Genomic DNA, 18,387 nt, shown 5'->3' with positions numbered 1-18,387 from the left:
CTCAAAGAAGAAAAGGAAGTCCAGCAGCAAAGAGACTGAGATTTATGGGTATTGATGATAATTCAAAGTGGAGCAAATTTATTGACTCTAAACATGTAATTGTGATTTCCCAATCTGCTAATTTTGAGGAAGATATTGACTGGTCCAGGATTCATTCCAATGATCCTGGAGTTTATTTTCCCAGAGATGATACTGCTGATGTTACGCAGATTGATGATCAAGATTCCACTGATTCTTCTCAACCCGATGTTCCGTCTTCGCAAGCTGCGGATGCTGACGCTAGCGACGAAAGTGAGGACGAGGACGAAGAAGAAGAAGACTGGACAGTTGTTCCGAGACGTTCCAAGAGGGCCACAAAAGGGATCCCTCCACAACGATATTCTTGGCAACTGACAAAAGCACCCTTGCCTTTGATTTGCAATGTTACACTTCCACCTGATAATTTCACACAAATCAAGCAGCTCCCTGATTCAGAGCAAGACAAATGGTATGAAGCAATGCAGGTTGAAATGGACAGTCTAAAGAAACTTAAGGTATTTACACCTGCAAAACCTCCAGCAAACAAAAAGGTCATTGGCACTCGATGGGTCTACAGAATCAAAAAGAAACCAAATGGTGAGTCACTGTACAAGGCCAGACTTGTAGCTCAGGGTTTCGCTCAACGTTATCCTGAGGACTACACAAATACTTACTCACCGACAGTCAGAACTGAGAGTGTAAAAATTGCTTTAGCAACTGCAACTATCCTTGGTTTAGAAGTTTTCCAATTTGATGTTGACACGGCTTATCTACATGCAGACCTAGACGAAGAGATCTACGTGAGAAGTCCTCCAGGATTCCGACAGCAAGAAGGGGATACCTGGTTCCTAAACAAAAGTCTTTATGGTCTGAAACAATCTGGTTTAATGTGGTATTTATGTCTTACTGACAAACTAAATTCCATGGGCTTTATTAAGTCCGAAACTGATGAGTGCGTGTTCACAAAAAGATCTAACAATGCATATGAGATAGTTCTTGTTTATGTTGATGATATTGTTTATATTGGTCCAAATAAGCAAATGAGTGAAATTTTTGCCAAAGCTTTGCAGAGATACTTCACATTGAAATCATTAGGTCACATTAGCACTTATTTAGGTGTTCAGATTGAAAAGACACAGAAGGGGTTTAGTTTTTCACAAGAAGATAAAATTGAACAAGTTTTGCATCATTGCAACATGAAAGATGCTAACACAACAAAGACACCCATGCAAACAGATTTTCACAACTTGACACAAGAAGAAAGTCCTGAGTTCAAGGATCAAACACTTTATCGTTCAGTCATAGGGTCACTATTGTACATTAGTAGTTGGACCAGACCCGACATTGCACTTAGTGTTAATCTTTTATCTCGACACGTAGGGAAAGCAAAACAGTTTCACTGGACATGTATTAAGAAATTATTGAGATACCTAAAATACACCAAACACATGAAGTTATTGTTAGAACCAACACATACTGATTATGCAGAATTATGTTGTTATGCAGATTCTGATTGGGCAAGTGATAAGAAATCACGTAAAAGTACTTCAGGTTATATGATGTTCTTAAATGGATGTCCTGTTTATTGGCAAGTACGTAAACAGAATTTTGTTTCTTGTTCATCTACTGAAGCTGAATATGCTTGTGTTTCAGATGCATGTAATTCCCTAACTTGGTTTGATGCTTTAGTCACAGATATCTGGACACACCCGATCCGACCGATCACAGTGATGGAAGACAATGAATCGGTGGTTTATATTTCTGAATCTCATTTCACAGGTTCTAGGTCCAGACACATTGACATCCGTTATCAAAACATAAAACATTTAGTGAAGAAAGGTTTTGTCAAAATGCAATATGTATCTACACATGATCAAATTGCTGATATGCTCAACAAACCACTTCCAGCAGCTCAACACGAGTATCTGCGTGAGAAGATGTGCCTTATTTGATGATGTACTGATATTCGCTCAACTGGCAAAGAAGGGGAATGTCACTGCGTTATTTTATTTGCCAGCTGAACTCATCATTTCTGGACTGTCAGACTCTCCGTAGCTTTGCCAACTTCTTATCAGTAAGCTACGTGTTTCCGTATCCACCCACATTCCTTCACTTGCTCTTCACACACTTCTTTCCTTTGTTCTCTTGCCAGAGGTCCGGCTCAGATAGCCGGCAAGAATTACTTTCAAAAATGTAACAATTAACTTTTCTTAGTTAGTGAGGTGTTTTATTTTCTTTATAACAAATAAATGAGTTTTATTAGAAACCTTCTTCGCGTTTTCTTTATCAGAATAGTGCAACTTGGAATAAGCCTCGATTCATCTACTCTAAACCAGGGTAATTAGTCCCAGAGCCAAACATGGGATTAATAAATGCCCTGACACAAGTGTTGCCTCAGTCTGGATCCAAAAATGCAAGGGTAGAGTAGTGCTTGTTTATTAGGAGAGCCCTGTTCCACATATGACTGGATGTAAGGCCATCTTTGAGTAATTGGGCCAGTGGGAAAAACTAGAAGTGTTTCTCTTGTACCTTCTATTCAAATGTAGAGTGGCATGCCTGCTGAGGCTGGTAGTTTGTATGTTTAGGCTGTTGATTCTAGATTGATACTACAAACCTACACTTTGGTTGTAAGAATGATGAAGCCAAATTGTTTCTCTATTCTTACTGAAGCTGTAAAATGCCATCTGGCAACAATTTTTAGACAAATAAAAAACAGCAAACAGGCTGCAATATAGTGCTGTGGATAAAATTACTTGCATTCTTTTGGAGTTGCAAACTGGCTGCACTTCAGAGACTGAAGACATGCCAAATATGATCTCTTGTTAAGTTACCTGGAAAGAAATTGAACCTGTTGATCCTGAAGAAGTGGGAAGATTGCTTTTAAAATGAATGTGTGTCTATATGTTACAGTTCTACTTGTATGGGCAAACCTGGGAGTGGGCAGGGAGAGTCTGGGCCATTGTAAGGCATAAATGGGAGGATGGCAATCCTATTAGTCCTCCTGGAACCATCAGCACTGTTTAATACTGTAGAACATAACATCTTTTCAAACTGTCTGCATGTGTTATGAGTTAGGATGCCCTTTTACAGTGGTTCCATTCCTTTCTGAGTATATGTTTCCAACTACTAGAGTATGCTTAGACAGCCCTAGGGCATTCTAATATGGGGTGCTCTGGGGTAGACTTTCTCCCCTGTTTAGCATACACATTGAGCCACTTAGATAAGATTCTTCAATAATATGTGATAATATGTGGCATAATATCATCAGTATATATAGTCCCAATTTATTATTGTATTGCTTTAATTCATGAATACTGTAAGACTTACTGACTCTGTTGATCGTCCTCTGATTTGGTATGGTGCAGTTCCTCCTCCTTTTCTTCATTTTCCAATAATTTATTTACAGGTTCTTGTAAATTCTAAGCCAGCCATTAACACAAATGCAAAAGAATATACAAAGTCAGTAATAAAGAACGCTGATATTTTAAAATGTTTTGAGTAATCAAACTGTGTAAAACAAAAATATAGTACATTGAACAAAAAGAAACAGAATGCTTGTTGGCACAAGTAGTACAATAATTTGGCAAAATTATTGTATTACTAATAACTAAAACCAAAGGTGAATGCTCAGGAATAAGCAAAAATGCTTTATTTTGTATCAAAAATTCACAGGACAGATGTAATGTTAATTGCTTAGTTGTTGGAATATATTGAGTTGTGAGGTGTCCCAAAAGAGTCACAAGATATTTCATCCCTTCTTTTATGTGTAATCACATCACACTAATGATTACACTGGGTCTCATTAAATAGAATTAGATATGTCGGTCCAATTCAAAGTCCTGATTTTAACCATAAAGAAGATTACAATGCCTTAAATAATTTGGAAGTAGTATGTCAGAAAATAGCCTTTTCATATTACACACATTACCTCAAACTGACAATTCTTTATAAAAATTTAGTCCTGATCTGATGCAATGAAATCAGATTCAGGCACTCTCATTTTGTTCCTTGGTTATGAATTATGACTTCTAGATTCTTTTATTCAACATCATTTTGGCAACACAACAGATATAGATTTTTTAAATTCTTCCTGAATCTTTAAATCCTAGTTTAATATTGTGAGTTCCTGAATATTATATTTTAGTAGATTCTAAATACTGTAATGATATTTTTTGTTTTTTATAAATTATATTTTGTGTACTATGCTTCACAGAAAATACATAATAAAATAAAATGAAATTTGCAATACTGCTGTATTCTGATCTTAATGATTCTCAGAACATAAATATTAATCATGCTGGGGAGTATCATCTTCACTCCAAAAACATTCATGGTATTAAATAGTGCCACTGATTTAACTATAGCCCAGTATTATAGTGGGCTATAATTAAATCAATGGCACAATTTATCAGATTATATAGTGCCACAGAACTCTACCACTGTCTTTGAAAAGAAATGTATTGTTTGAACCCTTATGTAATGTTTGGTATTTATAAAATCAGCTAGTGACTGCTACTCTATGGACCAAACAGCATTATTGGGGATATATCATTTATTTATTTTTGGAAGAGTTATTTATTTTTAATATAAATTTCTACAGTTATTCAACTATTCAACTTATCTCTGACTTTGATAGAATCATGCTGCCATAAAAATGGACATTGCATTTCCAAGCTGCACGAAATAGTGTTTTCTTTTAACTCCCCTTTTTTGCTTTTCAATTCTTAAAACTAGTTTACCCGTTTAGTTATTCCTACTCTGATTCTGTAATCCAAAAATACAGTTCATAGATAGGTCTCCTGCCAATGTTCATTTGCATCTACCAAAGCAACACACAAAAGAGCAGAGACAAATATTTGCCTTATTTTTCTCATAGAGAAGAGTTTGGGGACCAGGGGTGGGTTCTACTTACCTCTGCTACCGGTTCACAATGGGAGCGTGCACTTGATTCTGTGCATGCGCAAATTGTTCATGATGACGTCTGGGCAGGTGGGTGGACTCTCCCGCCACTGTTACTACCGGTTCGCAAGAACCGGACTGAACTGGGAGCAACCCACTACTGTTGGGGACAACATGCACCCTCTCTAGTTTGTGGAAATTTACAGTTCTATTTCACAGCTGAAGAACCCATAGGAAAAAAGACCTTAAAACTAGAAACTAGCTTTGCCCACAGAACTTGGCATGCCATACAAAGCATGGCATTGTTTTCAAGCTAATGGACATTATACAACCATTTTAGTACTATGTTTCTGATTAAAATGCTTTTAAAAGAACATGGTTTGCCATTGTAATAATGTATAGAATTTCTATTTTTTGCAAAGACAATTACAATGTTACCTTATTTTTCTTTTTAAATGCTGTTATCAAGCTCATGAAATACTAAAGTTCATAGTAATCAAAGTAACAGGCAGTAAAATTTTATTTCACACATCTTAGCAATATCTATCACAGGACTTTTTATTTGGGGCAAAATTAAAGACAAGTCTTTTTTATACAGTACATTCTCAGCTTTTCAATTTCTATATAGTTTAGTGGACTAATTTACTAGTGGAGACAGAGCAGTCTTGCCAATTTAATTTTGATCTTTGTTTTGCTAACACAGCTGCTTGTACTTACATTACCCTTGATATTTTTAAATAGATTTGGTTAACAAATTTGCTATTTCATTTTCTAACTATTGCACTGGGCTTTCCTTGAAATACTGACATAAATTATAAACCTAACATATGCATGTTTCCCTAAAAATCATAATTATCATAGCTGGCAGTGTAAACTGTCTTTTGAAGAAAGGCTAGTTCCTCCTACACAGAATGATTTCTTATTATTTAGTATTATATTAGAATCACATTCTGCCTTTCCTCTGGAAACTCAAGACAATTTATACAGGGTCTTTCCTTATTTAAATCCACAAATTATTTGGTTATAGTAGTGCTAATTCTATGCAATTCATCTCTGGCATATGGTTTATGATATTAAAGTTTATGCTATTTACATATTAGGATTATTTTGAAAAATTGCTCTGTTACTCTGTTAATTGTCTTAGTATCCTTGCTGCATCTGAAGAAGTTGGTTTATGCTGCAAGGTTTATGCTAAATTAAGAGTTAGTCAAAGTAGAGTAAAGTAAAGTAAGGTAAGGTAAGGTAAGGTAAAGTAAAGTAAATTGCTTTAAAAGTAAAACAATACATGTTCAAGCATATAAAGAAAAATGCATCAAAATAATTCAGAAAGCAGTAAGGTCACAATGATATTCATTACTCTCTAAACGTAGGAAATGAGATAAATCTAAAATTAAATGGAAATTATTCCAAGTAGAACAAAAAGGTACTGCAATTATCATGCAAACAGCATAATATAAATATGTACAATACACTGTATTTCTTCATTTCTGCTATTTAGAGACAAACTAGCTGCTTATAAATATGGTTTATTATAAATTAAGCATATACGAGTAGCAATAATATAACAGGTGATAACTGTCACATAATATACAATTCATGGAAACAGTTTAAAAAAACAGGTATTATGATTAAAAAAGCTGTAAAAACAAAAACATTTTTCAGAATCTTTGTAGTTGGTATTATGTCTAATCGTACTTTGTTAAAGTCATTAATATATTTCTACCCCTTTTTTTGCAAGGTATATAACAATTGTCAATTGTCAAACACAACTCCTCCAATTCCCTTTTCCTTTTTGGAAAAAAATGGTGAAGCCTGCAGAAATCATGATTATGAACTTCAGGATTTGTCCAAAAGTTTCAGATTGTTAACATTCATGATAAATCACCCACTAGAAATAATTAAAATATCCAGCATAGAATATTTGCAAGGAAACTAGTTATTTTTAAATGCCCAACTTTAATTTACTTAAGAATGTATTCAGAAATGCCTGGTATTCTTATTTTCTAGATTGTATCTGATCCATTAAACTATCCCCCTTGCCTTTGTGCTTATAACATGGGAAAATAAGCTGTCTTCTTCACTTAGCATGTATCAATACATCAGAATTTGTCCTTCTAGGTAGCTCTGTTGGAGGTGTCAAAAATGTCAAGATGGCCGCACAACCATGTGTGATTGAGGTCAACCTGCCTCCCCCACCATGGCTCTGCTTCCAGATTCTATTCTCTGATTTTCAGGATATTTGCTACTCTAGTGCTAGTCCCCTCCTTTCAGCATCTAAAATATTCCATCTTATTTCTCTTTCTCCAATATCCCTTAGTATTTGATTGCTCTTTACTAGATGAATAGAAGAATAGAGGCAAAGACTTCAGAATTCTCAGAAGGGTGAAAGTAAGAAGGCAAAAGATCAGTGACAAAAGTCTACAGTACTAAGAAATATGTTAATATTTCTACTCTGCTTTGTTTCTCAGTTGTATTTTCATTCCCTGCTGCTAATTTAGTTTTACAACATTAGTAGAAAATTTATTTTTCTACAAGATACATTTTAAATAATTATTTTCATTTTAAAGAAGGTAAAAGAATTAACATTTTCAAAGCACTGGATAACCTCAAGCAAATAACCTCTTTCTCAACAGGATTCCATGATTTGTTAATGCATTCAAAATATTATCTCAAACATAAACTTGACTATCAGGAAAAACAGCTACAACTACTTTACTTCCACAATATACCCTGAAGTTAAGAAAATAATATTTTATCAGACTGTTCATTATCAGACTTTAGCAAAGCAAAGCTAACCTTCTAAAACAATCTTTTACTTCCAAATAAATCCTAAACACAGGAATCTTTCTGGATCTGGAGATAATGTTTTCCCATGAATAAATCACCAATTCTTAACAATGTTTTCTTTAAATAATATTATTAACTAAAATAGAAGAGTGGAAATAAACCTGTATTTCATTAAAGGCTACTTGATTAACTTAGATAGTGCAGCATAACCGCTTTGAGTTGCAGTGAGCGAATAGGTAGCAATATAAATTTTCCAAACAAACAAACAATACTAACTTTTTCTTAAAGAACAGGGGAAGGGAAAGAATATACTGTACAGCAAAATTTAGATCTTATATAAACTGTTATCAGAGTTCAATATTTATCTTTTCAAAAAAAGGATCAAACTTCACAAAGCTAGCATGGCATAAGAAATATATCGGAGATGAGGCAACTTGGGACACTCCAGAGGTGCTTTGATTGCAACACTTCATCCCTCATTCCTGGCCATGATTTGCTTATCCCTAATAATATCAGGCATAATAGTATTCCTTATTCAAAGACATAATCAATGAAGCTCAAGGCTAAACTAGATAATGTTTGCTGCTTTCTCCTTTAACTGCTTTTTAAAAGAATGGCATTTAACAAATAAGTTAATTCATAAGCATGCCACAATTATATTAGGCTTCTTGCTTCTAAATACGTTTTTTTTTAACATGAAAAAAAAATTCAAGATACAATTCCTGTGAGAAAATGGTAGTGGTTAAGAACACAGGAAACTCATTTTCCTCCTGCTATTTTCCTGTTTGAATTTTCAACCTATAAAGAATATTTTTCATTTAAAAAATTATAATGAATGATATATGTTATATACGACTGGATTGGACAATCTTCTGCTTGCTTCATATACTGTAATTTCAAAGGCAGAAAAGTATATTACATGCAAGCATTCCTCCTTTATCCTTATTTTCATATGCTCTCTTTCAATATTTCTTTCCTACTTTATGTAAAGCAAGAATTTCCTGTTATGTTTGAATTGGGGAATTACAATTTAGTTGTCACTGGAATCAATGCTTAGAAAGAAAAAATGAACCTATTTCTCTGTGGCCCTAACAAAAATCTTAACCAATCACATCTCTCTTTAATCTGTTGTTTTGTTCTTTTTCCATTTCGCTAATGAATTTAGGTTGATATCCATACCGAATAAGCAGCATCAAAGTTTCTGTGAACAGGCAGAACAAATAATGATCTTGCTAAATACCAGAAGTCCAAGATAGAATGAGACTTCACACTCCATAGCAAAGAAAGAGAAGCGGTTTAGATTGTGTATTTTGATAGATTAATAACTAGGTTCTATGGAAGACAATGTTGCCAAAATGGTTTATCTTCTACTTTCCCAATTAGGATAGTACTGTCAGGGTGGAAAGAGGAAGACAAAAGGAAGTTTATATCCCCCAAATTTGTTTTCTTCGCAATGCCAATGTGAAGCTATTCCCAATGATTAAAGCTTTCCTATACTGGTAATGCAATGACTGCCATACATAATAACCAATATTTCTAATATGCCACTATAAAAATCAGTGTGAATTTTTATCAGAAAATTATGGTACATAATTTTACATAAAAAAGGGAACAAAATAATTAGTGCCACTTCCTTACGGTATCTCAGCTTTGCGGTAAGCCAATGACTGGCAGAATTATAAAAGCAAGTAATAACATAGTTCAGAATGTTTATATAGTGACCCTCACAACAACAGTATTTTACAATAGATTTCATTTGTTAAGATCACACTATTAAAATAGCACTGTATAGGTTTAGGCAACTTTTCTTTACCTTCAACATAGTGAATTGGTATGGCTGATAACCTTTGAAACTTTCATGGATAGCTGCCATGGTATGAGATGTTTTTTCCCAAAAATGAAGAAGAGTTGTCTGTAATGGAAAGAAATATGATTCTCCAAATGACATCTAATAGTTAACATTTCTTGTGACATCCAACAAAAATTATCCACTGCAGACATTTTACTACATAAAGTTACCTCTCTGTCACAGAAAAACTACATGACTCCCATTCCTAAAAATAGCCCCTATGTTTTATAGATTCTTTCCTTATGAATACCTGGTATGTTGTAAGGACGTGAGACAGAAGATTACATCTACTTGCTCCAAGAAGATCCACTTTCTGACAGACATCAGTTTTCAATTTGTCAAAATTTAATTTTGTATGACGGACTTGTGCTTGGACCTATCAATATAAAGATTACTTGAAAGCATAAGAAATTCTTAAATATCAGATCATCCAAAATGCTTCCTTTCATTCCAAAATAACATTTAATTATATTAATTATATTTAATTAATCAAAATTGTATAATTATTTTGTATTATACACCTATTTTATTTTTAATATACTTATGACATCCTTCAATAAGAAGTTTTCACAGAGGCTAAATGGAGTTATTAGAAAATAAATATAACTTGTTGAGAAACAGTGTACAGTAGTTCTTAACTTCTTTATTCTTGGTAGAAAGAGAGAAAATCAGAATGTTCAAGAATCTGATGACTCTTAAGGGTGTGCCTTGCTGGCTAGCTGAGGACTCTTTTCTATAAACATTGCAATGTTATTTTTCCAGTAAAAAGCAAGGAGTAGAATTCAGGAAGGAAGTGAGAATTCAGACCAAAGGCTTCAAAATTGCTGGGAGAAAAATAATCAATAAGATAAATTTGGCAAGCAATTCAGCAAGGAACCCATGATTACATCCTTGAGGGATCTGTTACTTCTTTTTCAGTGATGTTTTGTTCTGTTTGGCATAGTTTTATATAGTATATATTACTAATCTCTATCTTTTTGTTATGATTGCTTCTGTTAACATACAGATTTCAACCCATTAACTTGAAAAAGCTAACACAGGTCTTTTACTTTGATATCTCCCCGAGTATAAACATGTTTGGAAGGGTATGGCGGGCTTGCATTGATATTTGTGTGATACAGATACCAAATTCTTCCTTGCTACAAATTCATGATTGTAATATCAGTAGACCCATTGGTTAAGTCTACGCTACTTGGATAGAATGGCCTGGGGAAAAAAAAAATCGTAAAAGGCAGGGCATGTAAGTAGTTTCTTTCCAGGCCATTTGCATCATTTCTGAAGCTAAACAGGAAAGAGGCATGATACTTGTTTGAAATATATTTATTTTTCCATCAACCTATTAGATACATATTTCAAATGAAACATTTTCACATAAGCCACCTCCAACTAAATTGAAAGAATCTCAAATGTTCTCCATTTAGACACTCCTGATTCTTTGGTGATCCTAGTAACATCAATCAGAGAAGAAGCATCTACTGCAGTAAAATATTAATATGGAATGTGATCATTTGGAAAATGCTTCTATTCAGATTGTACAAAATATCTATAATGTGTATAGTCAGTGGGTCAGTAAAATATTATGTGATAAAATGAATGATAGATGAATTGAACAGTGGGAAAAGGGGAAAATAAAAAAGATGAATGGAAAAATATAAAGAAACACACTTGTTGAATGCATACCAGTGGTGGGTTCCTCCTGGTTCCGCCGAGCTGGTAGCGGTGATGATATGATGTCACTGAACCGGTTCTACCCCCCCGCGTTATTCTTGCCTTTGATTTGGCCCCAGCCCCAATCTATTGCTGCCTCCTGAGTCCCAGCTGATCGGCTAGAGGGGAAAAAATTGTTTAAACTCTTGTTGGGGGGCTTCAAAGGGCCGCCCTACAGATGATCAGTGTAAAAAGAAAACAAATGAGTAGACCAGTGGTTCCCAAAGGGGGCGGTACCGCCCCCTGGGGGGCAGTGGGTTGCCTTAGGGGGGCGGTAAGAGGCAAGCAGGGGGGCAAAAGGGGCGGCGGGGGGCACTAAGTGGCAAGGAGGGTGGCCCCCGCTCTTTGGCCTGTGCAGTTATGTCTTTGCAAGCAAACAGCAAGGAAAAACAACTCCTTTCAGCTTCAGCATAGGCTAATTAGCTTGTTGATTAGATCGGCCTCCGGACTCTCAGCTGATTTGCTCTCAGCTGTTTTGCGCAGGGCTCTGCTGCTTGCTGCAAAGAGCTAAATTGCTGGAGCAGATTTTTTTTTCTCCTTGTGCAAATCAAGCTGAAAACTAAACTGAAAGTAAAGCAGGCTGTTGGCTTTGCTGTTTTCTGCAACGTTGGAAAATTAGGCAGAGGCAGATTTCTTTTCTTTTTCCTCACCAAAAAAGGTAGGTGTAAACAATGGGAAATTTAGGGCAAAAGAGGAGAGTTCAAAATTTTAAAACACAAAAGAAAAAAAGCTCTATTTAACTAGGGAATTGTAATAATTGAGATACTATTAATTGTATATTGTGTTGAAAGCAGAAATGGTTAAGTTGTGGTTTGGAGGAATATATGGGGGAAATTATTTGGTTTATTATTATTGATAAATATAATTTATTGATTTGTAAGAAATTGGATTGCATGGAAATAATTGGAATATCCATGTTCATATTGATTAATATACAAAAAAGATAGTTATATAACTAATCGATTTATATTAAAATGTTGAATTTGTATTAAACAACTGTAATATTACATAATTAACCAATGTGAGGATGGATATAAAAATAGATGACAATGGGAAGGGGCATAATATAGAATAGAAGGGAAAAATTGAATTTGATTAAGATTAGAGATAAGGATGAAGGGTAATATTGGTTTTTTTAAAAAATAGATGAGGAATAAATATGGCAAAAAGGAAATATAGAAATTGTAAATTTAATTGAAATGACTAAACACTGTTTAAATTTGTGAACCGGCCAAATACTCTGTTCAAAGAAAATACATTGTAGGTTTGTATGTGTGTTTCTAATTATTGCTATTTATTCATATTTGTTCTCTTTTATTCTTTAAACTTTAACAATTCATTCTTTATCTTAATATCTTTATATTTGCTTGGGGTTGGCTTTCTTCCCTTTCATCTTTTTTTTTGTACAGCAATCTTTCTCCTCAAACCTACTACCTTTCTCTTTTCTTTCCTTCTTACTTTCTCTTCCCTTCTTCTCTTCCCTACTTCCTCTTCCTTTCTCCTTCTCCTCCTCTCTTCCTCCCTCTCTTACCCTCACTCCTACTCTAATTTCCCTTCCCTTCCTTCCTCCCTTCTTTCTCCTCCCTTCTTCCATCTCTCTTCTCCTTCCTTCATCCCTCTCTATTGCTGTATTTATTTTCAATTTAATATTTTCCACTATGGAGTCCCCGGTCTTTCTTTCATTTATCAAGTATATTTCTCAAATTTTCCCCTCATCTTTTTAATTATTAGCAGTATATTTCATCTTATTCCATTTTTTCTATTGAACCCAGTGTAATCATCTTTATCTTTTTTTTCAATTATTTCCTTTTCAATATTATCTCCTTGTTTCTCTTGCTTCTCATTCATCTTTTCTCTTTCTTTTTTTTGCAAGCGAACCAATTCTCTGCTTCTTTATTTCCCTTAAATGCCTCCCTTACTTTTTGAAGCATCTCCCTTAGTGTCTCATATTCATCCTCCCAATTCTCCATATTTTCAATTTTAAAAGGCTAGGATTTTTAAGCTTATTCTTTTCATTTACATATGTGGGGGAGATGCTTTTCAAGGAGCCACAAGCGGGGCTGAGAGCAGAGTCATTCTGACAGTGTCTTTTAAAATTGCTTGGAAGACCCATTTTTTCCCTAACAAACCAGTATGGTTTGTATACTTTGGAATAAAACCTGGAAAAAGTACTTGCAAAACTTGGACAGAAGGAAAAGGTAAAGACAGGACTGGACTTTAAACTTGGACTTCTGGAATTAAAAGGCTCTGGATTAAATGGTACCCCAGACAAAAGATAGAGAAGAGTATCTTGCTTTTAGACATGATAATAGCTGTCTAGAAAGATGAATTATGAGCTATTTTTATGTCATCAGAAATTTAATTTATTACCTGTTAAAAATGTAAAGACAAGGAGTACAAGGAGCAAATAAAAGACTTTCATATTGGGGTTGTTTCTGGACCAAATCTTACTTGTGGGACAGAAACCAGCTCTCAGCCCTCCTTGGCTGACTTCTTGAAAAGCATCCCCCCCCTCACACGCTCCACCATCTTAGGAGGCAGGGGAAGGTTGCAGGTTGATCCCAAGGAGGTCTGGGGCTACTGGTCTATCAGTTAAAAGCCTGGTAGACCAGTACCTCTGCTAAATCCTAATGAATTGTCACATGACCATCAAACCACGCCCACAAAATAAGCCATGCCCACAGAACCGGTAGTAAAAAATTTAGAACCACCCCTGATGCATACTACTTTCTTCTAAACAGAGATGTTAAGACTTTCATTGTTACATGTCAAACTGCCCTTCTTTAAATAGAGCTTACTTTCAAGAAGTTGAATTAGGCACTGCAGCTTAAATACATAAATTTTAAGAAATTTTGGTCCAGTTCAAAGATTATCACTTTAAAGGAGATCTTACAATGGTTCCCCTTTCTATATCCCATAGCTCCTACCACTGGCTGTATTCTAATTTCAGAAAATCCCAAGAGAATTCACAGTAAAGGACAAATATTGGCAGAGTGGGTAGCTTTTTGGATACAAAAGATCTAATTAAATAGCCTCCTCAACCTACTCAAATGCTCCAGATCCGTGAGCAAATTTAGCATAACCACTTGATAGTTCTAAATGAATCCTTTATGATTGCTTGCAGTGGAAAAACAATAGTAAAACAAAACAAAATAGGAAGAGAATAAAAGATATGGCAGAAATTTTAAAAAGGCAGAGCGTGTCAATATTAGACTATTCTGATTTTGAAATAGGATTGTTCTCCATTCTTAAAACCAAGCTAAGTGGTTTACAACCTAACAGTAAAAATCTATCTACAAACAAAAAAGAGAAAAACCATATTTCTGGGGGAACTCTACCACCAAAGACACAGGACATAGAATTCTGGAGCACAGGTGGGGATGCTGCTCCACTGCAGGAAGAGACGTGAGCATCATTTTCCACTGATTCTTTTGGCCCAGTTTCACAACATCATGGTTAGTGACATTTGGGGCAGGGACCCTAGGGGCCACCAGAGACTCAGAAATAACAGCAGCCACCACCTTATCCTGCCCAGAAGTGACAGCTAGCGTTACATACAAAACCAGAAAAAGCATATTTCAGAAAGAGTAGATGCGTCTGGTCATGGATGAAGGTTGAACTAGCATTAAGTAATAGTTAGCTGGTGTCCAGAGCTGCTGAGGTTCTAGAAACCAAGTCAAGGAGCTGAGCACAAAGGGCCAGAATGTACTATGAGTAAAGAAGCAATAGACTCCAATAAACATACAGAAAAAGGACTACTTGCAGTGGAATAAACTCAATCATTCTTTATGTCATTTTAATTTTTTTTTAAATGTCACTGTTTATTATATAAGAATAAAAATAATGAACACTGTTACTTTTAATTTTAACATTATGGTTTGTTTAACTATACTGTCAGGGTGATAATTAATCCCATTCTGCTTTTGGGTAATCGCACCTTGATTTAGAGACGTGGATCGTGGCATTTTCCTTGTGTACACTTTTGCAAGAAAATAAACCCGAAGATATATTTTTTTTTTAAGAAAAACTCATTTATTTGTTATAAAGAAAATAAAACATCTCACTAATCTAAATAATTACATTTTGGCAACATTCGTGCCGGCCACCTCTCTGTGGTCGGACTTCTTGGCAAGAGAACAAAGAAAGTGGGAAGTAGAAAGAAAGGAATGCGGACATGCGTAGTTAGCTTACTGATAAGAAGTTTGGCAAGCTACGGAAAGTCTGACAGTCCAGAAATATGAGCTCAGCTGGTAAATACAAAAATGCAGTGACATATACATTTATATTACATGAGCCAGGATTAATCTATAACTATTCAATCTAAACGTAGTAATTGTTTTAATGTGAAATGTCTATGGAGATTCTCCATCTAGATCATGGTTGTCCCAAAGCTGGTTTTTCAAGAGGCAACTGGACTTTCTGGTTTTTCTTTGAAGACGTATTGCTTCTCATTCAAGAAGCTTCTTCAGCTCTGAAACTTCTTGGATGAGAATCGAAATGTCTTCAAAGAAAAACCAGAAAGTCCTTTTTAAATGTAAATATTAAAGCTAGAAGGTGAGGAAAACAGAGATGAAGAAAAGTACAAATGTTTATTCTCAGCTTAATAAAATAAGCTAATTATTAAATATAAATTGACCTAAAAGAACTGTATATGTATCCCTCACCAAAGCTTATAGATGAACATTCCAACTGACTCTTAATTGTTCCTAGAAGAGTGAGGTTATATGGCACATAAATAAGGAAACAATTGTTTCTAATTAATCAGGATTCAGAGAAAGAACTCATATTGAGGTTTTCTGAGAGTTTGCAGCCTGAAACTTTTGTTATCACCTGCTTAAGACCCCAAATGAATGGAAATTGCACTAACAGAATAATAGAAATAAAACTACTTTGCAAGACATTTGTATAACATCCACAATCCCTCTGTAAGGGAGTTGGGAGGTTTTAAAATTTGGTAGCTAGCTAGCTAGAATCTAAATACATGTCCTTTAATAGGGTGTTTTAAATGTTCTTTAGGTATTGCCTAGGCCCTAGTGTTTACTTGAAAAAAGTATAATAAACTAAATACTCCTGTATAAATATATTATAATAAATGTATTTATGTGAACTGATTTACTTTACCCAAATAAAATTCAAAGATTTACAAGCTAACCAATTAGACTGTAAATATTTTTTCTGCTGGAAAGTGTGTTCCATTAGTTTTATTTGTACATCTATTTGTACAGACACATTTAGTTTATTATAGTATATTTTTTAAATAAACATTAGACAGTACAAACACCCATTTAAAGGTATGTATGTTTTGTATTCTCCCTCTCTTTTTTTCCCCTTCCTTCCTTCCTTCCTTCCTTCCTTCCTTCCTTCCTTCCCTCCCTCTTTCCCCCCCTCTCTTCCCCTCCCTCCCCCCTCTTTCTTTCTTTCTTTCTTGTGTCAATTCTGGAAATTTCTGCTTGTAAACTTAAAGACCCAAACAGATAAATTCCGGCCCTGAGTTTTTAAGCAGATTCTTGACATGGTTATATTTCACAAATATCATACAATTAAAATATTTCACCATGTCACAGTATTTTAATTTCTAGTGAGAAATGAAAGAAATGAAAAGAAGTGTAATGTAACAGTAGTAAAGTAATGGAATAGAATAAACAGTGAAAAAGAAAGCAATGAGAATATAGCGATATGAGAATAAAAGTGGGGAAAGTGGGAGGTGGGGCGGGGGGGGTTGCTATCAATCTAGTATCCACCTCCGGTGTGGTACTTCCCCATTGGGTTCCCAGGCTGATTCTGCAAAGCTAGGCAGTGGTGGGATTCAGCCAGTTTGGGTGAACCTCCCCTTCCTGGAGACCCAACGTGCTCCATTTTGGCTCCCAGGTAAGTGCAGGGAGGCCTCCTAGGCCCAAAACAAGGCATGGGGGGTGTCTCCCCATGGCCCATTTTTGCTCCCAGGTGGCTTCAAGGAGGCCTCCTAGACCCAAAACGGGATGTGGAGGGTGATGCGTCCTGCCTCACCACCCATTTTTGCTTCCAGGGACGTGCAGGAAGCCGAGTGCTGCCTGTCACACCTCATGGCCACCCAGCCAGTCATTAGGGCAGAGAACCGGTTGTTAAACTTTTTGAATCCTACCACTGGAGCCAGGTCTTCAGGCTCTTACTGAAAGATTGGAAGGTGGAGACAGATCTCACCTTGGAGGACAGGATGTTCCAAAGAGCCAGTCTTACCATCCATTCCTGCCATTTCTTTGAAATCTTGTTACGAGGAATGGTGGATCAGGCCCAATAAAGAGACTTGAGTCATCAGATAAAATATATCTCCTTTTATTTGTAGGTTCATCACATCATCTCTGGAATACATCAGGAACAACTGGAACATGGAGTAGTGTGCCCACCTTTTATACCTGTGGGCGGGGATTCAGGTAAGGAGGGGTCTATGGGAGGAGCTGACCAGGTGGGAGTCTGGGTTAACCCCTGCACTACTGCGCTATAGCTAATCCCTGGCACGGGCAGAGCATTTATGCCTGACAAATCCCCCTCTAAATGCCTGACCCGTGTCTGTAGGCATGACTGACTGGTTGGTACTTTGGGGTGGATCTTGAGCTTAGAAACTAAGTGTGAGTGTTGCTTGCCCTGTAGTGGTTTTGTGAGTATGTCTGCGGTCTGTTCTTCTGTGTCGCAGTGTATGGCTTTTATGAAACCAATTCGGGAGAGCTGTCTAACGTGTTTGTACTTTATGTCAATGTGCCTTGACCTTTGCCCCACAGCGTCGGACATGGATATCTCTATGGCGGCTTTGTTATCTTCGTGGATATTTATTGGGTAAGCTGGTTCTCTCCACACGCTGGCGAGTAGGTCGTCGAACCAGATGAGATTGTTGGCGGCTTTGGAAAGGCATATATATTCAGCTTCAGTAGTCGAGGTTGCCACCAAGATTTGTTTGCCTGTGTACCAATGCACCGGACAGTTATTTAAGTAGAATATGTACCCAGATGTGCTTTTGCGGCCTTTGGCGTCTCCGGCCCAGTCAGCATCAGCGTAGCATGAGAGGATGGGTTCTTCGGATTTCTCAGGCTCTAGGGTCAAGCATGCATTGGCACTCTGTTTCAGGTATCTCAACACCCTTTTTACGGCATCCC

The 18,387-nt window shown here is 36.0% G+C and overlaps 1 protein-coding gene across 12 annotated transcripts in view; it reads right to left on the bottom strand.

Annotated features, from left to right (window-relative positions):
* The window catches only part of ICA1 (islet cell autoantigen 1), a 100,749-nt gene that overhangs the window by 43,712 nt on the left and 38,650 nt on the right, over positions 1 to 18,387 (bottom strand). For all 12 annotated transcript variants that reach the window (XM_034401988.3, XM_034401991.3, XM_034401992.3 and 9 more), the window contains exons 8-10: positions 9,804 to 9,929; positions 9,518 to 9,616; positions 3,346 to 3,437 (exon numbers count right to left, since the gene is read on the bottom strand). In XM_034401988.3, coding sequence (XP_034257879.1) covers positions 3,346 to 3,437; positions 9,518 to 9,616; positions 9,804 to 9,929 — 317 coding nt within the window. The remainder of the gene's footprint in view (positions 1 to 3,345; positions 3,438 to 9,517; positions 9,617 to 9,803; positions 9,930 to 18,387) is intronic.

The sequence above is a fragment of the Pantherophis guttatus genome, chromosome 4, assembly GCF_059756535.1.
Source record: "Pantherophis guttatus breed Tessera chromosome 4, ASM5975653v1, whole genome shotgun sequence".
In the NCBI taxonomy this organism is placed as follows: Eukaryota; Metazoa; Chordata; class Lepidosauria; order Squamata; family Colubridae; genus Pantherophis; species Pantherophis guttatus.
The sequence above is the reverse complement of the archived record's forward strand: the minus strand, read 5'-3'. Positions and strand labels throughout refer to the sequence as shown.